Source organism: Cydia splendana, chromosome 20 (genome assembly GCF_910591565.1).
Source record: "Cydia splendana chromosome 20, ilCydSple1.2, whole genome shotgun sequence".
Classification (NCBI taxonomy): Eukaryota; Metazoa; Arthropoda; class Insecta; order Lepidoptera; family Tortricidae; genus Cydia; species Cydia splendana.
The window spans coordinates 10,955,689-10,982,644 of NC_085979.1; the positions used below are offsets into that span (position 1 = coordinate 10,955,689).

Genomic DNA, 26,956 nt, shown 5'->3' on the forward strand with positions numbered 1-26,956 from the left:
TTTTAAGTGTAAATACATTCAAAATAGGGTCATTAACCTAGTTATCATGATGAACTATGTAATTATGTTTTTTTTTTGTAGTTTGTATGTTGTTACTGTGCCCAAAAGAAATTAATATAAAATAGCAGTGTCACTTAAAAAAGTTGTAATGTATATGTAAGTATTTGCCCTATTACCTTTACACACGTATTTCATTTAGTTATGTGAAAGGTACTTAAGACTAGGTAGATACAACATGACATTATTATATATCTATTATACTAGTAGTACATTTACAACTAGAGTTATTTTAAACACCCGTGAGATAATAAAAGATGTTGTTTTATAAAATTCTTGTTTAGACGTTACGGAATGCGAGTTTTCTAATGAGTAAACTATCGTGTTGACTTATTATTGATGTTTATGTGTAAATAGAATAAAACAATAGACATGCCGCTTGTTGTTTACAATAACTGGGAAAATAAAGACTATGACGGAATTATTATTTCATTTTGATAAACTATGCTAACTTGTTATACCTAATTGTAGAATACAGTCAAGAACAGCTAAATCAGGTTAATATGTATAATAATTCTATACAAACAGACCCGCTTTCGTAGCTCTTGAATGTAAGTTCGTGTCTCCCGAAATTTACCCCATGCGCTTTTTCAATAACTTGGTACCTATATATAAAATTAAAGGGGTCATTGTGCCCATTACAAATATGTACATATATATTTTTAATAATTTTAAGAAAAAAGGCATAATAAAATTCTATTTCTTCCATCTTATCTCCGAACCTGGAAAACTCAATTTTGGTAAAAACACTGAAAGTAGTTCTATACTTGGACTTAAGAAAAAAAAAACCGGGCAAGTGCGAGTCGGACTCGCGCACGAAGGGTTCCGTACCATAATGCAAAAAAAAACGAAAAAAAAAGCAAAAAAAAAACGGTCACCCATCCAAGTACTGACCACTCCCGACGTTGCTTAACTTTGGTCAAAAATCACGTTTGTTGTATGGGAGCCCCATTTAAATCTTTATTTTATTCTGTTTTTAGTATTTGTTGTTATAGCGGCAACAGAAATACATCATCTGTGAAAATTTCAACTGTCTAGCTATCACGGTTCGTGAGATACAGCCTGGTGACAGACGGACGGACGGACGGACGGACAGCGAAGTCTTAGTAATAGGGTCCCGTTTTACCCTTTGGGTACGGAACCCTAAAAACTACCTATGTTAAAAAAGACCGGCCAAGTGCGAGTCGGACTCGCGCACGAAGGGTTCCGTACCATTACGCAAAAAACGACAAAAAAATCACGTTTGTTGTATGGGAGCCCCACTTAAATATATATTTGATTTTCTTTTTAGTATTTGTTGTTATAGCGGCGTCAGAAATACATCATCTGTGAAAATTTCAACTGTCACGGTTCTCGAGTTACAGCCTGGTGACAGATAGACAGACAGACGGACAGTGGAGTCTTAGTAATAGGATCCCGTTTTTACCCTTTGGGTACGGAACCCTAAAAATGTGCAAAATACAGAGCCCTTGGAGCATGAGTTCGACTCGCACTTTTATTACAAGCTTTTATCTATCTTACCCTATTTATTTGGGTCAGATCTTGCAAGCTAAATTAAACCCACTTTCCATTATACGATTGAGCTGAAACTTCACATACACAACATATGTTATTTGGGTGAAATATCGAGCCGATATAATGATGGACACAGGAGGTGGCCATAGGCCCATAGGAACTCTGTGATAAAACAACGCAACCATTATGTTTGTAAGAATTGTTTCGACGAGTACCTATATTAGATGCATGTTGAAACAAAAGTACAGTCAGCGATAAAAGCTTGTATCAAGAATTATGTTTTTTCCAAACAAATTATTTGGGTCTCTATTGTTTCCCAAAAAGTTTTCAGTCATAATGTATTGTTTGCCCGCATTTTCGTTACACATAATTTATTTGGTTCAGAAACGCGTCACTTTTCAGGATTGCCATAAAACAAACCTAACCTATCTATAGGATAACCTTACGAAAATCCTGAAAAGTTAACGGTATCAGTTTTATGACTAATGATAACATGACTAACATTACTTATGACAAAAAACTTTATGGAAACAAAGGGACCCCAAATTATTTATTGCGCAAAATATTGCAGTGAACCGTACCTTGAATTCGCAAGATAAAATTTGCTTTCCGCAAAAACGAGCGCAGCAAAAGATCAATTTAAAAAGCGACGTGGAAGGGTGCGTGTTTTCAAACACGGATCACATGGAGACAATGGTCTTTGTTGACGGCGCCGTGTCAGCATCGCACACAATCAGAGCAGACGAGCAGATTCCGGAAGATTGGTACATCACTGGTCGAGTAACGTGTCTTTTTACCTAAAGTATGGCCAAGGGCGACGCCAGGGGGGGGCAGCAGAGATCAAATATTACATACAATGTATGCCCCTCCTCCCCTCCGCTTGGTCTTCGACGATATTAACTTGCCGACCGTGTGGGTTTGAGCAAAACTTCAACATTTATTCAGCAAATAGGCCACAAGTAGGGTTACCAGATACAACCACCCGCCACCCGATTGAGCCGATAGTCGCGTTTTATTAATATTATTTGTATTAATTTAAGTAAATGAAAAGGTACTTTATAAAAAAGTCTATCGATTCAAAAAATTCCTGTCATTTTCGTGTTCCGTCCCCATTCCTGACAAAAGGCCAAAATTCCTGACATGTCAGGAAAATTCCTGTCATCTGGTAACCCTAGCCACAAGGGCACTTTTACACGTCAACATTGAATTTACATACAAGCAAAAATAATAACAATACATCAACAATTTTATAAAATACAACTAACTGCAACTACCAATTCAAACGAACGTAACTAACTTATTACAATTACTTAAAGATGTATATGGTCTCTTAATTTCGAATTACATAAAAAAATCTATAATAATATTAGATACAAAAACACAAAAAAATCTATTATATTTAGAGGTGTAAATGTCTCTAGGTGTCAGAACTATAAGATTATATAGTTTATCAAATTATCCTTAGAGATGTATAGGGTCTCCAAGAGTCAAAATCCTGTATAATTAACACATTCATTAAGAGAAAAGAAACATACGAGAGAGAATGAGGCGTCTCACTGTAATTAAACTCTAAAATAAAATTACTAAGTATAATAGCTCGTGTTAGCTTAAATTAAACAGACCAGTCTCCACAAACAGCACCCGTTCAAAACCCGAGCTATCCCGCGTAACCTTAGAATCTTTCATGATGTCCGAATGTTGTTTGTTACTACCATTCTAATACAAGCTTCTAAGGTGGGGTTAGTTTTATTTTCAGCCGACTGTAGGTACTATAATATCCCCCTTATTAATAACACAGCAAACTTTGTAAAATTTTGTCTCTTTCTAAGAATCAAAATAAAGGATAAGGAGAAACGATTATCAACGACTTGTAATATTTTACAAAGTGATGATGGTGATGATATGAATACCGCCAAAGGCGCCAAACGTATTCGGGGGTTAACGCACTCTAGGTTAAAGTTTAAATAGTAACCCATTAGTCTAACAGTCAGAGCTTATGTAGTAGAATATACACTTATTAATAAATATAACTCTCAATCTGGTACAGTCGACGTCAAATATATGTATACATTTTTCGGCTTATTACAAGGGAGTAAGGTCACAGAATAAATAATAGTACTAGGTACAGAAGACTCACTCTCTAACAAAACGCGTCTGTTACGATCAGGACAGATATGGCCGCTAGGTGGCGACAGCGCCACGCGCGGCTTATGGCTAGCCACCAAAATTGGTGTGGAACGGATGTGTACTTTTAGCTACATGTAGCAAAGCGACGAAATCGCGGAGTGAGCCACGCCGTAAGGTGCAAAAGTGTAAACATATCTTTGACGTTGACTGTACATACACCTGTAGTTATATCTAAATAATAATCCTACAGCTGCTTATATACATATACTGTTTATTTAAAAGATTATACTTCCGATTAAATTGCTTATCTGTGTATTAACTTTACAACTACTCTAATACAAAATAAATTGCATTCGTAATAATATATTATTCAGATTCCCGATAAAGGTAATGTAATGTATGAAAATATTATTTAGAAATATATAACCTACTTTCTCACGTTAAATATAGTATCATCATCATCATCTCAGCCATAAGACGTCCACTGCTGAACATAGGCCTCCCCCTTGGACCTCCATACGTGCCGGTTGGAAGCGACCCGCATCCAGCGTCTTCCGGCGACCTTAACAAGATCGTCTGTCCATCTTGTGGGTGGACGTCCTACGCTGCGCTTGCTAGTCCGTGGTCTCCACTCGAGCACTTTTCGACCTAAATATAGTATATTTAATTTAAAAATTACACTTTCGTTATGCGCGGAAAGTTTCTAAGAAGTTGAAAAATTCTCAGAAATTACGGGAAAATATCAAAGGAAATAAGGGGAACTTTCATTATGTAAATGGAAAATTTCAATGCCCATACAAAAATATCAGTAGTTTCCGAAATATAACTAAATTTTGGTGACTTGGAAACTTTTTAACTGAACTTAAGTAAATTTCGCAGTTCACGATTAATTATAACAATTTATTTATGTTAGACTGTACGAAACTTTGATTGTTCAATAATTTAGCTGACACTCACTACGTGTGATGACTCAATTTAAGATCTCTTGAAATTCGGGCTCAAAGTGAGTCATCCAGCCATGAAATTATTCTAGGTAAATCAGCATTACCAAGATTTCTTAATACCCTGGATAGGTACACTCTGATATCGACTTTCTTCTTTTTTAGGGTTCCGTACCCAAAGGGTAAAAACGGGACACACTAAGACTCCCCTGTCCGTCTGTCCGTCCGTCTGTCTGTCACCAGGCTGTAACTCATGAACCGTGATAGATGAAATTTTCACAGATGATGTATTTCTGTTGCCGCTATAACAACAAATACTAAAAACAAAATAATTTTTTTTAAGCGGGACTCCCATACAACAAACGTGACTCTTTTGCCGTTTTTTGCGTAATGGTACGGAACCCTTCGTGTGCGAGTCCGACTCGCAGAGGTACTTCCCCAGTTGGGTTCTGCTCTAGATCTGGAATGACATCCGCTGTGCTGTGCACCCACACAAAGCGAGATGACATTCAGTGTCCATACCTCTCTTTTGGACGTACGTAGATTAAGGACATATGTTCTTTAGTAAATCTAGGTCCATATTACATACGAGTATATAGTAGGTACCTATTACCATTTAAACATGACCATCACCCGCTGTCTAAACTATACGTCGTGCTCCGCTGCATCCCTGATAACAGATGCTTATCTCGCTGATACCTTATCAGTTGCACATTGCACTCGCCATACTTAACCATTGTATATCACTTGATATTATAATTCCACCATATTTTCCTTCAAACTTGGAGAATTAAATTCCTAAACTGTAATAGAAAGTAAGTTATCATCATCATTACAGCCAGAGGCGTCTACTGCTGGACATAGGCCTCCCCCAGAGAGTGCCACAATGACCGGTCCTGCGCCACCCGCATCCAGCGGACTCCCACGACCTTTACCAGGTCATCAGTCCACCATGTGGGGGGGTCTACCCACGCTGCGCCTTCCGGTACGTACGCCGGAAAGTAAGTAAGAATACGAATGAAAATTAATACAAGTTTCTGTCACTGAGTGTACTTTTCCTTCCACAGGCAACTAATACTTATCGAGACAATTCTTCAACCCCAAAAACAACTAGGTTGCGTTGTTTTATTACAGAGTTCCTAGTTTACAATTTATTACTAGATTGAATATCCCAAAATATTTTCTCAGAGTTCTCCATTTAATCGATTATCAATTAAATTATAATTAAACCTGTATTTTGTTTCCCACGTTACACATCGTTTGCTTTTGATTCTACCTTCTGTCAAAGTTTATATTAAACTTACTGTAATAATATAAATATTATTTTAAAGCACGGATATGCAACGATTGAACCCTTATTAAAGAGGTGAATATGTAACGTTAAGACATTTATATTTTATATTAAACATTTATAAATGGTTGGCCACAGAATACCCAATGACTCTTATACTTAAACTAGCAACCCGCCCCGGCTTCGTATGGGTTGACAAATTATACCTACCCTTCCTCAATAATCACTGTATTGTTAGGTGAAAACCGCATGCAAATCCGTTCAGTAGTTTTTGAGTTTATCGCGAACGAACATACAAACACACAAACAGATAACCGCGGCGCGGGACTTTGTTTTAAAGGTGTAGTGATTAAGTACTTTTTAAAGCATTAATATAACTTCTAAGCACTTCTTTAAAAGCTTTAGCTTACCTCCATTTCTCCAAGGCCTATTTATCATCAGATCCTGATCTTCTTACAATGAGACCAATTATAAAACCCTTTCAAGTAAGATATCACAAAAATAACCCAACTGCACTAAGGCTGACTTTTCTCTTAGGTGGAGATGAGTGGAGATGAGAGGTGACATGTCGAATTCAACAATAGTACCTATTGGTTGTTCTCCACATCTCATCTCCACTCCGCTGGAAACCAATGCTATTACAGTGGAGCCTCGATAGCACTAATCTCAAGGAAACGCCAAAAACTACGTGTTAACGAGGTATCGACTTCAGGAGGTTCTTGTAGGTTTTTGTTCGTCTTAAACAGGTTTCGAGTTACAGAGGTAAAACGCATGAAAAATTCGTGTTATAGAGGTGATTTTAAAAACGCATAAAATAGTCTTATTGTCTTTTTCGAGTCACAGAGGTTTGTTATCAAATAACTTCGAGTTATAGAGGTAGTAAAACAAAACTACTATTTTTTCGAGTTGTAGAGGTCAAATTTATTTTTTTGAGTTATAGGTAAAAAATATACTGAATAGTCGTGAAGATGAATCGTTGGTTACTTCGTCTTAATGAGGTTAAATATTTCGAGTTATGGAGGTTTTGGGCTCTGAAGGGAAGGGAATAGCATTATGTTTCGTCTTATCGAGGTTAGATTTAGCGAGGTTCCACTGTATTTGACTCCCGCGCGTAACGATCTCCTCTTTCGTTTAAAATGTCGGTTTAATACCCAGCAACATTTGACGCGCAACATAGATTATCATTCACGTATGTATATTAAAGAAATACAGTTTACCCCGCGAAGAGAAACATCATTGTTGCGCGATCAAAACATGCGTTACTGGGAGACGGAGTGTCAACAACTTCTTCGCGGAAAGCCGTGGAATCCAAGCATTCATAGAGAATTCTGACAATTATCAGCATGCGTAGTGTTAAATGTAATGAACGTTATTAAATACTTGCCATTCAAAATCAATTTTGCCCCATTGTAAAACATATAGCTACCAAGAAAAGTCTGCAGCGATTTTGATAGCCCACGCAGTGCAAGTGTTATTTATACGTCATAATTTCATAGAAGTTTGACGTTTAAAATGACACTTGCACTGCGTGGGCTATCTAAATCGCTGCAGACTTTTCTTGGTCTAACTCTACTGTTCCACGGAATAAGCAAAGGTGTTCCGAAAAACGTTACCCCGATTTTCGTTTGCCGAATTATTGTTTGCCCGAATGCATCTAAGTCAGGTTAGATTTGTGACTATTATGAAAATTTGTTCCTTATCGGACAGTATTGACATAGCTTGTGTAACGTTATCACTTGTTCCACGGAGTAAGCATAGGAACTCTGTTCCGAAAAATCTTACCCCGATTTTTGATTTCCCGAATGCATTTTTAAGTCAAGTTAGATTTGCGACTAAAGCCTCTTACGAAAATTTGTCAAATAAAACATTAAATTTCATTATTTCACCTTTTATCCGACGTTTCAGACAGGCTGCACTAGCTGTAGTCACGGAAGAATGAAGGAAGAATGACACGAAATATGTGTTCAAAACGCGAGAGTAAAATGTTAAATAAAACATTATATGAAAATTCTTCGGAAGTAAAATAGCCCTTTATGTTATTTCCTCGTGTCATAATTCCAAGCCAGATTGCCAAAAGGTCCACATTCGTTATCGGACGGTATTGACATAGCTTGTGTAACGTTATCACTGCACTTGTTAGGGCAAACACTCTTTGTCCTTCCTACAATTATATCAACGTTTATCTATACCTATACTGTGCTAGTACCTATAACATAACAGGTAAGGAAGTTGCTAAGAAAATTACACAATTTATTGTTGTGATGGCTGACGTATTTAATTTATATTAAGTTTACTATTGCAACGCTTACCAAGGCATCTTGCTTACTGTTGCTACAGTAGAAAATACTTCTAGTTTAGTAGATATTGGCAATTTTTAAAGCTATCTCCTCCAATGCATTTTATTTTCACTCCATCAACCCAATCCGAAAAGAACACATATCACATTTATAGACGGGTCTATCGTGAAATTCGTGAATTTATTGTATTACCTTTATTTACCGGCGTTTCGACACAGGATTCACTGGTCGTGGTCGCGGCTAACATCGGTAAATAAAGGTAACGAAATAAATTCGCGATAGATCCGTCTATAAGTGTGAGTTAATAGGTAAATAAAAGTTTGTAAAAACAAATGTTTTACACTATAATCCCATTGAAACCCTGTTTGCCAAATATCGGCTTCTTAGCTTTATCAGAAGTGTTAGAAAATAGAGTACCCGACGTCCCGACACTTTTCTGGAATGCCATGAATGATTGAAAGTGTCTAATGGGGCAGTGTCAAGCACTGGGGCGTTTACCTTACCGTGTAAATTCCCTTCACTGTCACTGTCTTGATCTAAATCTGTCCGTGTAATGGCATAATGATGCCGTTTAGACGCAATTAAAAATGAATTACTTTCTCTTCGCCAGTGTGGTTGACATTATAAGTACGATATGAAAAATATCTACATTTATATGTTGCAGTACAATTCACTATATTGTTGGTATATTCGCCATCAGATATATCGGAGAGGCTGAGGTGCTCAAAATACCTGACGTGATTGTGGCATAAAGTGTCATTCTAAGGAACTTGCTAACTATGTAAACAAACCGCCATATTGAAATTGTCTCTGAATGATGAGTTTACTAGTGACTTTTGTTTACATAGTTAGCAAGTTCCATAGAATGATACTTTAGTTACTAATAGCAAAGACATATGTAACTTCGTATAAGACGAATAAAGTCTAAGGAAAAAACGTGCCTCGGAATTGAAGCAAAAGTCATTCTCGAATAGATGGCGCACACACCTTTAGCCTATCCTCGGCTAGATGGCGTGACGACACCGTTTCATATTTAACAATTTTAACACATAGATATCAGTGAATGAACATGGATCAAAATGATATAAAAATAATAAAATCATTTATCCATATATATACATGTTTTGATAACTCTATACGTTTTCATTTTGAGTTTTAGTCGTGTGTCGATAGATGGCAGTAAATTTACAGTGACTACAAAATTTACAATGACAGGACCCCTCTATACTATCTATTCTTTTTGCTAATAGTTAAGTAGTAAATAAAGCCAATTAAACAAGTTTGTACGTAGAAAAAGTCGCGAAATTCAAACTTTCTATGAGAAATTAATTATTCGCGTCTACCTAAATTTTTTAAATTTGCCGCTCTTTTCTACTGACGGACATGGCTTGACAGAGTACATATATTTAAGTTATCAGAGATATTAAAAAAACCTTGATAATTTGCTAGAATTATAACCACACAGAGGATTTTACCGGAAGCACTATTCAATTACATCAGTACCTACCTACCTAATATATAATAGATATTACTGGTATTAGGTAGTACCTATATCTATAGTTGGTCAAACCAAATTTGCCAGTAAATAAAAACAATAACTATACCTACTCATGCTTTTCTTTTGGGTGCTAGTACTAGTGTAAGACAAAGATAGTATGATTCTCTCTGTCTATGTTTGAAATGAGACAGTCCTTTGACAAACTATATACCGGGTGTGGCCTGTAACATGAGCAAAAAATTAAACTGTAGGCTGTACTCATCATACTGACCAACATTTGTTCAGCGACTTTTAAAAATAACTTGTGGTTTGATTTTTATTACACTTTAAAGTTTATTCTAAGACGCAATGTATTGCGAATTTTGTTATGTTTAAGGCGTGACAAGCAACGTCAATCACAATAATATGGCGCGGCGATGGCGTCCATTGAAGACAATATTTATTTTGTATGAAAAATAGGGAGTCTAAATACTTCATAATTTTTAAAAGTTGTTGAACAAAAGTGTCACCGTTTGAGGAGTACAATCTATGTTTTAATTCTTTGCTCGTGTTACAGGCCACACCGTGTATATGTAACTTAGATACTTGATCGAGATGCTTTGCTAATATACGTACTATGCGGTGTTCGAAACTTCACTTTAAACCAAAAGGAAGATGATAAAACGAACGGAAGGCACCTACGTGTCCTGCATATAAAAAATAAAACCACCTTTTAAAAATACATACTTCAGTGTCTGGTGCTACGAGATAGAGCCACTAAGTAAATTTCCTACAAAAACTTAATTACTTATTTTTATGATGTCTAAAATACACTGTATTTACGAGTATTAAATGTTAAAGATACGATAATTAACCCACAATTATTGCGCAACGGCGGCGGATGTCAGTGTTGCCACGACAAAATAAAATGTTGCCAAGTTAAAAATAACTTTACTACTAATATCGGCGACTCGTGCTGACCGGTGACCGCTCCCGACCATAACTCCACTTTGCGACAAAACAAAAAACAAATTTGCAAACGTATAAAGAAATTGAAAGGTACCGGCGAGCGCGATGCTATCGCGAAATTATTTCCAATTTCACCGTTTTGCGTCTCCGTTCGGAAACGTAACGTTCTTTTTTTGAATTTGTGTTTATTTTTTATTTTTCTGCGGACCATCGCGGGTCCCCTCCCATAAATTATAGTTCGGTAGCTCTCTTAAAGGGGTTTCTGTGATTTTTTATTTTTGTTTAGCCCTTTGAAGAATTTATGTCCCGTCTTACTTAGTAACGGCGGTCAGTGGGCCTGTCGGGTGCCCGACTCGCAGAAATGTTTCGCTCGCTGGCTGGGTTGTCTACACTCACTACAGGGGATTATTTGCGGCTCCGGGTAGCATGACAAACTTATCTGATCGCGCTAGCGCGTCTTTTTGCTAATCTGTGCTGGCCACTGAAATCGTCTGGAATACATTAAGAAAATACGCATGTGCGGTGCGTAGGAGGCATGATTACTACTTACATGAAAATGGCAATGGATTTATGCTCTGTGAGTATTATTCTAAGATTTTCCTGATGATTTAGACGGATATAAACATTTAAAAACTTAATTTCTGAGTTAAGCAGGGACGACAGCAAGCCATATTGCTCAAGGGGGTAAATTTTCAAATTTTTCCTTTAATTTAAGAAAATATATTTATAGTCTGACAAACCAATATGTCAGCAGATTTAAGTAAGTAAGTAAGCTCTTTATTTGTATTAAATGTGGTAACAAAAGGTCTTAAATATTATAAATTGAAAAAACCTCACACATTTAGCTGAATTGCAGCATGCAAAATGTACACCTATACCTAAAATCTCTTGTAACATGCAAAATGTACACAATCTTATATACAATTAAGAGTTGAGAGCAAGAAAAACATGAATTGTAATCATTAATAATTTGGCTATTTTGAAATGTATATCTGGTATTAATTGCGTCAGTTCACCGTCCAGTGCCTGTTTCCGTCCACTTGGCGTAGTTGCCACAAATAATTGTGTATAATATTCAAATTATACACAATTCATTCAATTCGGAAACAGGCACTGGACGGTGAACTAACGCAATGACCCTAGGAGCTTGACCCTTCACGACAACAGTTTTCATAGATTACGCCTTTTCAGCTTTTTCTACTGAGAAAGTTGGCTTGCTTGCCACTAGAAAACGTTTCAAGGCAAATTGAAAATGTTTTTAGTCAAGTTTATGCCATTAAATAACATCATATTGTGAAGCTTTCGCTTTTTTTCTAGACAGCAAAATTTATTTTGCACCTGATTCTTCGTATCACGATCAAAACTATGATCAAAACATTTCTAAAAATCTCTTTGGCAGACAAAACGGATTCCGAATACTGGCAATTGGAATAGTTTTCAGTTTTTTTAATCTTTTTAAGTTTGGAAGGCATCCTAACGGTATTCACCAGGAGACATAACTCTGGGACGGTCCGCGAACAAACTTTTTATATTATTTTGCTGTTGACCTCAAGTCTCGGCTGCGTTCGATTTTTGAAATCTATCTTTTTAATCGTCGTCGACTTGGCTCAGTTTTAAAACATGAAATATGAGTGCTGAAATATTGCTAACTGACGCTCAATGATAATTTGATCCATATTATTGCATTTTAACTGACAATCTTAAGATTAGATTTAAGTTTCTTAATCTTAAATCTTGTTTAATAAGATTATTCCGGCTTAAAAAAATTTTAACAATTCAAGTTAATTCTAAATAACACGTAGGTAAATTTTTTTACTGTTAAAACCCATTTTCAAACATTGTTTTTTTTTTATATTTGTTATTATAAATATGTATAATTTTTTTTTTGTTTAAAATATATTTGTACTTATATGCATGTACGTAGTCGATTTAAAAAAAAAACACACCACATGTCAAAAATGCATATCTACTTGCATACGTCTATCTCGTTATGGACTAATTAATAATAGATCGGTATATGAAGCTAGATCATTAGAAGTGTATTTCTTTCCTAGTTAAAATCGAGAGCTAGACGTTGTTATGTGCCTCGCTGCATTTTGCAAAAAAATGGTCATAACTTCCGCAAACCTTGTAAGATGCCAAACTGGATATCAAATGATGAATCACAAGGCGACCTGACAATGGAAACGCAAGAAACAAGCCGGTAAGCGAGATTGCCTTATTAATTAGGTATGTTAAACAGCGCTTATAACGACTTTTACAGCCACAAGGGGACGCCAAAAAAGTACACTGGCTGGTCTAATTGCGCTCAACGCCGGCCGAAATTAAAAAGAAAAGTCCCACAGCAAGAATCCCGCCTATTTTTAAAAATGGAACCCGCCGATGATTCGTCTAATTAATAAACCAATCACGTACGGTCGCGACGCGGCGCGGCGCGGCGGGCGCGGGTGCCGGGGGATGAACGGTCGGAAATTCGAATACTATATTTTTTCTGCACTTAAAGCATTACGATGATACTTGTAATTGGCTTGACGACCAACTTAGCTCGAAATTAATTTTGATTATGACTTTTAAAGCATAAACGAGCTTTCATAAAACAGCTAATCATCGACACACCCATATCTGATCTTTATAAAAATATAAATTGACACTTCGAATCAGTAAACCATTTATCTTATCGAATCAATCTGTTTAAAATTAAAACTCCGATAAAAATCACAGTATGTTATGAGAGCGGCAGATTATTATGACACGGCATAATGTTTCCTTTCTGATTGAATGGACATGAATGAAGCTATTATTAACAGCACGCCCAATATTGACACCGAAAAATTACAGAAAAAAAATGCCCGAACCCTGTGTGCCGGGAAAAAATAATCATTTATCAAATAAATGCATTCCCTGTTATGTCCTTGCGCTGCGTGATTGCAAAAACTAGTTGAATAATAAACGCCGAGTCTGGCAACACTGGGAGCCGAAGACGCCCGAAGAGCGGCGAAAGCGGGCGAAGATTAGCGAGCGTGAGTTTTTGTTTGCATCAATTGATGCGCTCGCGCTGCGCATTCGCACAATGAATAATTCAAAAATTGACATGAAATGGCGTATGGTTCTTTTTTTAAATGAAAGGTGCCCGATTGAGGACTGTAACCGTCTGACGAATTCATCGGGCAACGGCTTTTTGCGGCCCGTAATTACTGTATTACTTTATAGATTATGAAATTGATGTGGGAGCGTGATAGACTCCCGAAAGCGGCTGTCATCCGTGATTGCTGATTCAGCCACTTCAAATCGCTAACAAATTCTGAGAGGAGAAAGTTCAAATGACCAATACTTAAACTTCAAAGCGTGGTATCAGAAAAACTTACATGAGAGCCTGCTCCGAAATCATTTTTGAGTTTGACATTAATTTCAATGTGTAGCGCCCGCACACACAAATAATGCACGCATTGGTATAGTGTTCAGATCAATTAACACATTAAAAAGGTTCAAATATATGAAGTAACTTCAATTCTTGCAAATTACGCGTTTAATTATGTTTATATTCTTTATTGTAGGTGAATGAACACTCATCATGTCATAACTAAGAAGTGAGAATCATACGTTTACCCTACTGCAGTTGCACAATAAACGCAATCTTATACGTAACTGCAGCATCTTTGTCTGATAAGTTAGTTAACTCAAACTAATAGGAGCAATAACCTATTTCTTCAAACATTCTATCCCGCTTATGTCCGATAACTATATCTCTTAATAAGTAATAAAAACCAAATACATCAACAAAATGTTTCTACACATTAGCCGTTTAGTAGTAAATTACTCTCGGTATAAGTTACTTCTAATGAGTTTTTTTATTCGTAAGTTTATAAATTTTTCATCTTTCATTAACCACATGTTTAAAATTGTAATGGTACCTATATGTCACTAAGCTGCCACATAGATATCTGCTGCCACATAGTATAGGTGCTTTTAAAACATCAAGGATGATTACAAGAACCTCGAACATAGCATTTATATTGCCAGCTATAAACATGAATTTATTGGCTAACCGCAAATAAAATCTCGTCTCTTATGACTGAAAACATGACATCCAATGCCATATTAATATTACCAACGTCATCTTTGATCTAACATTTAAAACAACGTAATTAAATTTTAACAAATTTGAAAATGGAATGGGCGTCCGCGCGAAACCGAAGCGCGGGAAACGCCACAGACTCATCAACATAGGACGGCAATGTTGCCATGACAAAAAAATAATTAAATGCGAGTAATGCTGTTAATGATGTACCCAAGCCTGTGACCATTTCCAAGTATAAGTAATCTTGTCATCTGAATTCTGCTTTCGATTGCCCAAAAGGTTCTCGTATGTTTTTTTTGAATAAATGGCTTCATCCCTCACTAGCAAGTAGCCAGTGACTTAACTTACGATCACATGATGCCTTTTTTGTAAAGCGACACTGGCTGATTATATCATTAAGAATACAGTTACGATAATGAAAAAATATAATTAAAAAGTTATTCCTGATGAGGAAACGTGATCGGAATGAAGATTCCGTGCGATTTCTGGGGAACCATGGTACTTTTATTGTTTGTCCAAATTGTTTACTCGATTGAACGTAACACAAAAATGACAGAAATGCACCATAACGATTAAATTTATTACGAAGACATGTGAAAGTTGTGTATAGGAGGATAAATTTAAACATTTTTGCCACAAATAAACACTTATTCAACGTCGGAAGTCAGAAGCTTTTAAATACTTTTTTAAGACGAAACGGGAGCTGAGCTAAAAGTCAATTTTGAGATTTCAAGCTGAATATACCCGTCGCTCTGACGGGGCGTGAGAGACTGTATTTGTGTGTGTAATGCACGCACACAGATGCGTACGCTTGCACCCGCGCGCGCCTCATTGCCGACAATTTGCAATGTTATTTTTCGTGCGTTACTGCCACGAGGCGTTCACTTATTACTTACTGTGTTGCGATTGAATTTTTTGACCCGGCTTACGTTTACGGAACTCGATAATCTTTCTACTACTGTGACTTGGCTTTGTTTACTTGACTTTGCTGATCAGCTTATTGTTTTGGACTCCGTGAGTTGTGGTTACCTATTGGACCGCACGCAATTCATCTACCTTTATTCAAGTAATTAAGCGTAATTAGCCGAAACCTTTATAAGAGTGTAATTCATAAGAAGTACATAAGATATAATTTATGTACTGGTTTGCTGTTAGCTTTTAATTGTATCACTTTACATATATGTTACTCAAATAACTAACACGGTTACACTGTTGTAAGAACATTATTTTTCAGGTAGGCCTTATTATACCTACTATAGGCCTTATTACCTCCTAGTACCTTAGTAGTACTAGTACTACTACGGAAATTGATTCAAAGACTCAAGACTGACTTAAGTGGCAGTAGGGTGTAGGGTTTTTTCTAGGCTTAATGAGTTCGCTGAAGCTTATTTTTTATACTTAGCGCACAGAACCACTAGTTTAACAGTATCAGCTCTAACCACATGTCACCATTTTGTCCTTTACGTAACAAACTCAGGGGCCCAGAATATCCGATGTACCTATCAAATCAAGGTTCTGTACCAAATAAGGCCCGGTTATTATAGTTCGTTATTTTTTAGCACTAGAAAAGAAGGTAAACAATCATGACGTGTCTTTTTATTAATAATTATTGAAAAACGCTTTCAAAAATTAGTTTATATTACTTATGAAAGCAAAAGAATATAAAAAAGTATATGATTAATACATACATACATACAATCACGCCTATTTCCCGGAGGGGTAGGCAGAGACCACGGATTTCCACTTGCTACGATCCTGACATACCACTTTCGCTTCCTTCACATTCATAACATTCCTCATACACGCTCGCCGGTTTAGGGTGCTCTTGCTCATTAATATGATTAATATGATTTATAATTCTAACATATTTGCTATGACTTATTTTTCAATGGTAATTTTTAATAAGACATGTCAAAATCTGTTACCTTAATGCAAAAACTAGGGTTCCGTACATAAGTCCGACTCACGCTTGACTGCACATTTCTAATAGGTTTTCCTGTCATCTATAGGTAAAGAACTATTTTGTGTATTTTTCAATATTTTAGACCCAGTAGTTTCGGAGATAAAAGGGGGTGAATGGTCATTTTTTGGCTGTTTTCTTAAATAACTTCGAACCTATGTATTTTAAAATTATAAAAAAAACATTTCCATCTTTAGGTCACTAATTTACATATGTGTACCAAATTTCAACTTAATTGGTCCAGTAGTTTCCGAGAAAATAGGCTGTGACAGACGGACAGACAGACAGACGCACGAGTGATCCTATAAGGGTTCCGTTTTTTCCTTTTGAGGTACGGAACCCTAAAAACGAACTTTAAGCGTGCTAACTTTCAAAATTTCATTTTTTATAAGATAGTATAAGTAGATGGGCAAAAATTTTGCGTCCATGTCCACCAGTGAGTAAGTGATTGAGATACCTAAACATTTAACTTTATAATGTAAAATGATATAATTTACTAACCTACTCGTTTAATTTCAGGTAGGTTGAATAAGGAACCAAGTAACCATGGGGAGGAGCAGTATTTACTAACATTTTCTTTTTGGGTCTTCAGAGTGTATCGTTTCCTTTTTTTTGCACATATTACACTTAAATATATATTCTCTGTGTAAACCCTTACGTCTTTCAATGAAAGGCAAGATCAGCAAATGTACAATTTTTATGATCGTGCCTGATATTTGAGATCACAGAAAATAAATATTTTAAATCCACTATTCTGCGACCTTCTAAAATTTTGTTTTATCATGATTCATGATCAAAAAGCTCGGATTCAATAGTCATATCAAATGTCGATTATGCAGTTGATGATGAGCTTGCATTTTCTACCATTGGTGCTGCAAATGCATCAACCGGTGGCGATAAACTTTGCCCTCTTGTAAAACAAATTACTATTGTGATTGTGTCCAGCAAAAGGCCAAAATTCGGTTTACTTTCCTGTTTAAAATATTACTAATTTATTCATATTTCAGATTAGGTACATAGGTAACTGTCTGAATGTTACAATGCCAGCTGGCAAATTCTATCACATTTGTTTGTTTGGTAGTCATGGTAACATTCACTTACATTGATATCCTTATTAAGATCTGTATCTTATTATCCAGACCTTAAAATATTGCCACCGTTGCCCTTTAAAAACATACTGTTTAAATAATTGGCTACTCAAACAATGCTTCTATAGTATAAATAATGACTACACAAAAATGGGTAGTATTGTATATAATGCACGAAATAAGGCCCGATTCTTAAGCGGGTTTAAATTTTGAGGCCATGTCCGCTAATACTATAGACAAAATATCAAGTTTAATAAACACAAAAAAAAAAACATTGATGGGCCTTATTTTATAATTTAGGCCTTACTTTGTAATTTAAAGTAGAGTTAGGCCAAGAAAAATCTATAGCGATTTTGATAGAACACGCAGTGCAAGTATTATTTCAAACGTCGCTTCTATGAAATTATGACATATAAATAACACTTGCACTGCGTGTGCTATCAAAATTGCTGTAGACTTTTCTTGGTCTGACTCTAAAATATTCTTTATTACACCACAAACATAAAAACAAATTTAAAAAAAACCGGCGAAGTGCAAGTCGGACTCGCACACGAAGGGTTCCATTATTTATAAAAACGGTCACCCATCCAAGTACTGACCCCGCCCGACGTTGCTTAACTTCGGTCAAAAATCACGTTTGTTGTATGGGAGGCCCCACTAAAATTTTTATTTTATCCTGTTTTTAGTATTTGTTGTTATAGCGGCAACAGAAATAAATCATCTGTGAAAATTTCAACTGTCTAGCTATCACAGTTCGTGAGATACAGCCTGGTGACAGACGGACGGACGGACAGCGGAATCTTAGTAATAGGGTCCCGTGTTTTACCCTTTGGGTACGGAACCCTAAAACCGATTTACAATGTAGATAAAGGTAGCAACAGGCGGTCTTATCGCTGTTAGTTCTTATTCTTCGTTTGTTTAGCATTAGAGTGAAGGTGACGTGTCTTTTTTAAGCATGCAATCGTATAATTATTTAGCTTTTTTTGTAATAGTTATGTACTTAGTGGTTAATATTAGTATTTACTATTTTTTTTTTCAATAATGCTTAAAAACGAAGTATAGACATGACAACCAAATATTAACGCCATTGTAGGGCAGGATATACAGAACATGAATCATTAGTACTGTCACGCTCCGTGATTGTTGAGCCATTTAGGGTTCTAGCTAAATTGGACATTCCATAGAGCACGAGTAAGTATGGAACAACCAATTCAGCTAGGACCCTAAATTGCTCGACAATTACGAAGCGTGCCTGTAGGTACCTAAAAATTTTGTTAACCCATTTTAACCATGCAATAAAATATTTTTGATTTTGATTTCTAATTTGAAATATTAGAATCAAAAAGTTCATAATAGATTGTATATCATAACTACAAAAATGTGTTCCCTACTCTCAACCCAAAACCCCTTGTATCTTAGGATCTAGATATTTTCACACAAGACGGTTTATCGATAACTTCTTACATCACTAGATTATCGACATTAAATGTCGACTATTGCCCATCACTTTTCTGGCTGTGTACGTATTTAGAAACTTGACTCCGCCCCTAAAATTAGTGCGATAGGGACAACTGCAGCTGAGGCGAAAAATCCTGCGTAAAAATGACAAAAATCGAGGTTTCGTAGTCCTCTTTTTCCTCCCCCAAAACTTAACCAATCGTAACCAAATTTGGAAATCTAAATGATTATGAAATTATCTGTGTCGGACCGTTTTGCTTTTTTGGCTAATTGATATCAGTTTTGAATACCACGCCTCTCATTGCGGCATAGTCTATTAGGCCATTTTGGCCGTTTTTGAAGGGCTCTAGCGCCTTAAAAAACAAAAATATCAAAAAAAGCAAAACGGTCCGACACAGATATTGACAATATTAATCTGTGTTGAAAAAATCATTGCTCTAGCTTCAAAAACCACGGAGGAAAACGAGGACTACGTTTGTATGGAGGAATGACCACTCCTGTTGGCTCTTAACACATATATCACGCTCACGGTTTATTGGTACTATGATAGTCATAAATCATAAATAAGGAGAATTTTTATTTCTGCCAGTTGTACAAATATTTATGTCGCTTTAAAGGTGGTAAATTTAAAAATTTATGGACTATCTAACTTTTTATTTTTTTTCTCCTTTTTCTCCGATACAAATGTCCAACCAGTATTATAATCTCATCTTGACCCTTGTATTGACCAAATATGGTTCATGCCCTATTAAATCGTAGTTTAAATATAGCTCGTGTAAAATTATTCCAAGACTGAAAGAAAATTACCGCCGTTATTAATTCATAGAAGCGATTATCCTCTAGATAAATACTACCTTGATATACGTTAATCGCATCATTGTTGACGGTTTAGACTCGTTAAGTTGAAACTTTACTAACTTTGGAAAGTTTGGTCACAAAAATATCTCTAAATAAAATACGCTGTGTACCCAACGAGCTAAGTCATCACGACATTCAGGCCGATTTGAACGTGCACCTAACAAAACGATATTTAAAAAAAAAGAACTTGAAATTGAAGTCGGTTAATAATATATTGGAATATGATTGGAATCATATTAGTTAGCTGTAATTCGGGCGTTCATTTCGCTCTGACTTGTCCGTACATTTATTAGTGCAAGCGAGACGCCCGCGCCACTGACTGGTAACTGATATGATTCCAATATGATTTAAATATCGGTTTGATGTCAGCGTGTACCTCGAATTGGCCTCATTAAATAAAAATTCGGTGAAGGAACCCAGACTAATCCCAATAAGGCCTAGTTTTCCCTTTGGGTTGGAAGGTCAGTCAGATGGCAGTCGCTTTCGTAAAAACTAGTGCCTACGACAATTCTTGGGATTAGTTGCCAAGCGGACCCCAGGCTCCCATGAGCCGTGGCAAAATGCCGGGACAACGCGAGGAAGATGAAGAAGAAATCAAAATACGGAGAGAAGAACTTACTTGTATGGTGAAAATGACATGCTGCTGTCCAAAGGCTGATCGTCTACCGAACAAGTCGTCGTCAGCATTAGTGTGTTCATTCGTGGTATAACCTGACGTATCGATGGAGCACTACACTAGTTCGACGGTCGATAACTGCGTCACGGAGACGCGTTGCATCGCGTATGTCACGTCACTAGTCCCATGTCTGAAAAAAAGGGTAGATTTATTTCTCTCTGGTTTTTAGAAATGTCTCGAATACGGTGGAAGGTTTTTCAAGGGCTTGTTTAAGCCTTATGTATAGAAAAACAAGAAAACATAATGCTATATGTACTTAATTTATTGCTATTGCGGTAAGACGGGAAATGATAATGTTCTCTTTGATAGTGGCCAGGGCTTGCGATCCGGATCCGAAATGTATGAAATTATCCGGATCTAGATCGGGATCCGCGGATCTTCCCATGCATTCCGGATACGTCGTGCAAACCCTAATAGTGGCTTTAGACATGTACCTACCGTTTTATATGAGATTCGAGTGGATCCATTACAAAATTGTTACATAAATCTCTGACAAATTGTTATGATAAATTAAAGAATAACATTCCCTGAGAGCAATTATATAAGTACAATCTCGTTAAGAGTTGGGTCGTGAGAAAGCGTTTGTTGAATTCCGCTTGTTGCAACCCTAGATGAAATGTCGGATGATTTACGATTAATAACTAGATCAGCCGAATTTTATTTACTTCCTTATTGGCTAGAGTCAGACTAGGCTCCGTTGACTTTGCATTGCATTTGCAATAACAAAGTTTGGAAATATCATCATTAATGTCATTTTTAGGGTTCCGTACCCAAAGGGTAAAACGGGACCCTATTACTAAGACTTCGCTGTCCGTCCGTCCGTCCGTCCGTCCGTCTGTCACCAGGCTGTATCTCACGAACCGTGATAGCTAGACAGTTGAAATTTTCACAGATGATGTATTTCTGTTGCCGCTATACAACAAATACTAAAAACAGAATAAAATAAAGATTTAAATGGGGCTCCCATACAACAAACGTGATTTTTGACCAAAGTTAAGCAACGTCGGGAGTGGTCAGTACTTGGATGGGTGACCGTTTTTTTTTTTGCTTTTTTTTTTGTTTTTTTTTTATATGGTTCGGAACCCTTCGTGCGCGAGTCCGACTCGCACTTGCCCGATTTTTCTACCTAATTCTGTTCCGATTGGTGCAAAGTTATCCTAGACGGACTCTAGAAATCTAAGCAAGTAGGGCAGTAAGATTTAAAACTGTTATAATAAGACAATCAGGTCTAAGTTCTGTTCCAAATTACAGTGGTAAGGTTAAATTAGAGTTTTGGCTCATTCTATGAACGGTGAAGCATAATGTGAAGATTGTGAAGCATACGACGGTCGGTAGACTTGGTTATTTTTGAAACCGGTCTTCTTCTTCCTCGCGTTATCCCGGCAGTTTGCCACGGCTCATGGGAGCCTGGGGTCCGCTTGACAACTAATCCCATGATTTGACGTAGCACTAGTTTTTTACGAAAGCGACTGATCTGACCTTCCAACCCAGAGGGGAAACTAGGCCTTATTGGGATTAGTCCGGTTTCCTCACGATGTTTTCCTTCACCGAAAAGCGACTGGCAAATATCAAATCATATTAGGTACATAAGTTTCAAAAAACTCATTGGTACGAGCCGGGGTTTGAACCCGCGACCTCCGGATTGAAGGTCGCACGCTCTTACCGCTAGGCCACCAGCGCTTCTTATTTTTGAAACCGATTATCATCAAATTTTATTTTCCCGTGTAGTACATACTTAACAGTATTAACTTTAGAAAACCTGTACCTACGCAAATGAAATATCTTCTTCAGCAGTACTTTTATAAGAAAAGTTAATGAGTTGGAGAAAGGACCGGTAGCGCAGGAGTTCGTATTAATATAATAAGTAAATATGTACAAAAAAATCTAAAAATTTCCATAGATTCGGGTAATTATTTACCATGTTTGAAGTAACAATTGCACATTCTTTACTTTTATGCACGCTCCAAGTGTGTTATTCTGGAGTTATAAGCTGTATAAACACAATAATCTACGCGTTTATTTGTTTAAATAGTCTTTTAGACTCAAAATACATCGCGTGTTCGTAAGTCATGGCCAAGCGCTTATTACATCAGCAATCCATAACTAGTTCCATGAAAGTCGCAGTTTTTCCTTCAATCGTGTCAACTAAGAAAAAATACATCTAACATCACACGAACCAGTATCAGATTTGAGATACCGGCCCGTGTGTAACCGGCCGAGCGGCCATATTGAATCTGATTGACAGCTGTCAATGTCGGCGGCCCTGCGACGCGTCGCCGCGCCTGCGCGCAGCGCTACAAAGCGCGCGTATAGAAAAAATGCTTTTTGTCGATGGTCTAAACTTTTTCTAAGTTTTTTACGGCGTTGTGACGTGACAGTTTGCGCTGGTGGAAATGAGATTTATTTTTAATGTTGTTTTTTTACCTAGACGTTTGTTAAGTTAAGCGAAGTTGTGTTTTGTTAAGTAGGTAAAACTGTAAATTCTCATTTATAAAATAAGAATGTTGAAATTTAGCTGTAAATAGTACACAAGATAACTACGACGTAACACTAACAACAGCCAATTTAATTTCCTAACAAAATTTTATGCAGTAATTAAACTGAATTTGTTTCCTAAAAGGAAATCCCCTTTAACAACACGTTTATTTATTTTTACCTACGTAATAGCCATACACTTAGACTTTTCATTTCACATATGATATAATTCAGAGCTGCGATTTATTGGCAAGGAAATAATTAATAAACGTAGAGGAAAACCACTCGATAAATTACCGTTTTATTACTTTTAATAAATAATATTTTATTGCTGGAGTGATGTCACTCTCGCACGTGCTGTGGGGAGTTTCTGTATTTGTCACGCCAAAACCCAAAAAAGTACCTACAGGCTGTCTCATTTGCGTAATTTCCCCTATCGTCCTCTTAGGTATAATCTCTTAGGCTCTTATATGTACTTAAATGTCCCTATGACAGTTAACTCAAGTCTCTTTTAATTGGGCTTAATTTAAAAAATAATTGAAGAAATATGTTTTTACCGGTTTTTTATTACTTATTCAACTACATTTATATCAATATGGAAAACAAGACCACAATATAGGTCTACCATTGTTTAAAGAAACTCCTAAAGGCGTCCGAAAGCTGTAAAGGGTTAGGCCAATAAATATTATGTTAATTAATATCTTTTGGGAGCCATTGAAAATCAGGATGTCATTGAAGCTTTGTTTTTTAGGTAAACATGCTCCATCCTAGACCATATCGGCACTTGCCATTAGGAGAGGTTGTGTTCAAATGCTTAACTTTATGCAATAAAAAAAATTGAATTAAATTAAGCCCAAGAGTTGAGGACAAACGAGAACGCCGAAGAGTACAACTAAGATCGTAATTCGTTATACTGTGGATGGGCTTCAGTTACACCCCATTGTCTCGTGAATGAATCAATACTGAGTCTCAACTGATGTCAATGACCTCATGTAATATAATTCATGAAGTCTATTGAATTCCTTAAATTCGCAATTTGCCGAGTTAGGTAAGTACAGTTATGTCTACTAATTATTAAAATAACACAATGCTACCTAAACCATTTTTTATTATTAATTACGTACATAATTATATTATAGGCCTAAATAATTTTCTAGAATAAGATAACTAAAATGACGCTTTAAACACATAAGTACATATTTTCAATTTAATGTATCAAATATAATACATATTTTGTACTATATTCGATGTCAATTAAAAATACCTAGGCATAAAGCCCTTGAAATATTTTTACTAACAATTAAAAAATAAACCAAACCAAGCAAGTAATTAAAAAAGTAATCAAGATAATCAATTTTGGTATGGTACCTAAGTAACAGAGCCACGCCTCCGTGTTTCCTAAATAAATCCTTAGACTGCAAAAAGTTAACTTTTTAGATTTTCAAAGTCAATGACGCCTTGGCAAAAAAATTGGTACCTACCTAAATCATATATCAAAAAAAAAATACATTTAGCATAAACGCAAACATATCAATTACTTTACTGTTTTTGTGTTTAACTGTCACATGTAGCCTGTAAACTGAGGGGTGTTTCTAAAGACGTTTAAAAAACTAATAAGATTTTAATTTAATAGGTATAACGGCATTAATTAGCTTAAACTGAACAGACAACACTACTTTAGTAGGTACGCAAAAACAAACTACCTAAGTTTAAATATTTTGATCATCATTTCAATCATAGTAAATTTTAATCTAAGAAATTACCAAATTCCGATTTGGACTACTTTGTCTATACCTGAGAATATTGCAATTGGAAAAAAATATTTTTTATATTGTACTAATTACCTTTAACCGAAACAAAAAAAAACAAATGTTCTAGATTAATAAAATCTATTATGAGTTATGAAAATCTCAGCGCTAAGAGTTTTACTTTTTTTTAATCAAGCCCTATTTTTATGCACTTACGAACAAATTTAAGTTCCCATTTTCCTTTAAGTATTACCCAATTTAAAAAATGTGCATAACAAACCTACCGTAGTTCAATCCGATATCTCACAGCTGCGGCCCACTTTCGGTTTCATCACCTGGTCACTCCATCGATAAAATCTGACTTATCGACAACCCGTCACAGCACTACGCTACCACAGATAACATCTAGACAACGTGTAACTAGAATTCCTATTATACCATTTTTACGCGGGAAAAAATTGCAGCTTTTTTGTCTATGGTATGCTATATAACGAGACGTTCTATACATCAGCAGATGTTCGTGAATAAGCTATTAATTAGGTGTATTTTAAAGAGTAAAATTTCATGGCCTAGTTATAGGATACATAATATGTAATTACTTACTTACCTACAACAGGGGTCCATCTATGCCTGCTCTAAATAATGTTTTCGAGTTTTTTTTATGGCCTGGGTACGAGACCTTTAAGCCAAAGTGTAATTATCGTAATAGAGTTCGGAAAGAGAAGAGTCGTAAAATGTATTGGGCCCCATACATTCCACGACTCTTCTCTTTCCGCACACTCTAGTATTATATAGGGTTGCCATACAAACATACTCGTTCATAGAAATAGGATTAAGGTCTTTGTTTAATGACTTAAGTAAGTTAAGTTAGTTAAGTAAGAGGTCGTTGCAAGATTTGTCACATGTATTCATTTAAACAAAGGATCCGAAAATTAAGAAATAATCCAGGTGACTGCTATATTTATTGGCCACTACATAGTAATTGGCCACCCCTAACAAATCAGGAAGAGACAAGCCAGTTGAAACCTTATTATTAAGAGTGGCCAATAATAGGTAACTATATAGTTATTGTACAAATTGTGTTAACTGTGTAAGGTACTTTAACGATTTCTATTAAAAAAAACAACATCCATATCGGTTTACCCGTTTAAGAGCTACGATGTCACAGACAGACGCAAACACATAGCAGTCAAACTTATATTAACACAACACCCCTCTTTCTGCGTCGGGGGTTAAAAACCAACAAGAAAATGGTTTCAATAACTGGCCAGCCTTCAATAACTAGCCGCCTTATACTAAAATTAATTCTGTTTATACGAGTAGGTGAATATAATTAATTTTCATCACACTCGCTCAGTAAATGTGGAATTGCACGCAGGTTTAGCGGGAGTTATAGAAAAAGCGTTTTCCCTAGGGAGTTATGAAGTTTCTAGTGCCGTAATTAACATTTTTTGTCTTTATACTTAATTTTTGTATCGCAAGTGTGATGAAAAACATTGTGTGTAACTCGGGGCGTAATAATATTGCAAACTCGAGTCTATAAATCGCTCCGGCAAGCCGTCGCGACTGTTGCACAATGTACTATTTTAGTTTAGGGTGGCCAGTTACTAACAGGTGGCCAGTTACTGACGTTACCTACATGTTAGTAATACATGCCATGGCAGTTCGTGTTTTGATAAACGAATACAAGGAAATTAAAAACATCCGCGTAGGGTGGGGATGTATAATGTTAATGTATCATTTTATATAAACTGTAAGCCACGGACGGCGATGAAAAACTTCTGTACGGTACCTATACGTAAAAAACCGGACAAGTGCGAGTCGGTCTCGCCCACCAACGGTTCCGTACTTTTTAGTATTTGTTATAGCGGCAAGAGAAATACATCCTCTGTGAATATTTCAACTGTCTAGCTATCACAGTTCACTAGTGGAGATGATGAT

The 26,956-nt window shown here is 36.2% G+C and overlaps 1 protein-coding gene across 1 annotated transcript in view; it reads right to left on the reverse strand.

Annotated features, from left to right (window-relative positions):
* The window catches only part of LOC134800725 (transcription factor Sox-17-alpha-A), a 175,234-nt gene that overhangs the window by 123,664 nt on the left and 24,614 nt on the right, over positions 1 to 26,956 (reverse strand). The window contains exon 2 of the mRNA XM_063773247.1: positions 20,736 to 20,922. Within this exon, the coding sequence (XP_063629317.1) occupies positions 20,736 to 20,815 (80 nt within the window). The 5' untranslated portion in view covers positions 20,816 to 20,922. The remainder of the gene's footprint in view (positions 1 to 20,735; positions 20,923 to 26,956) is intronic.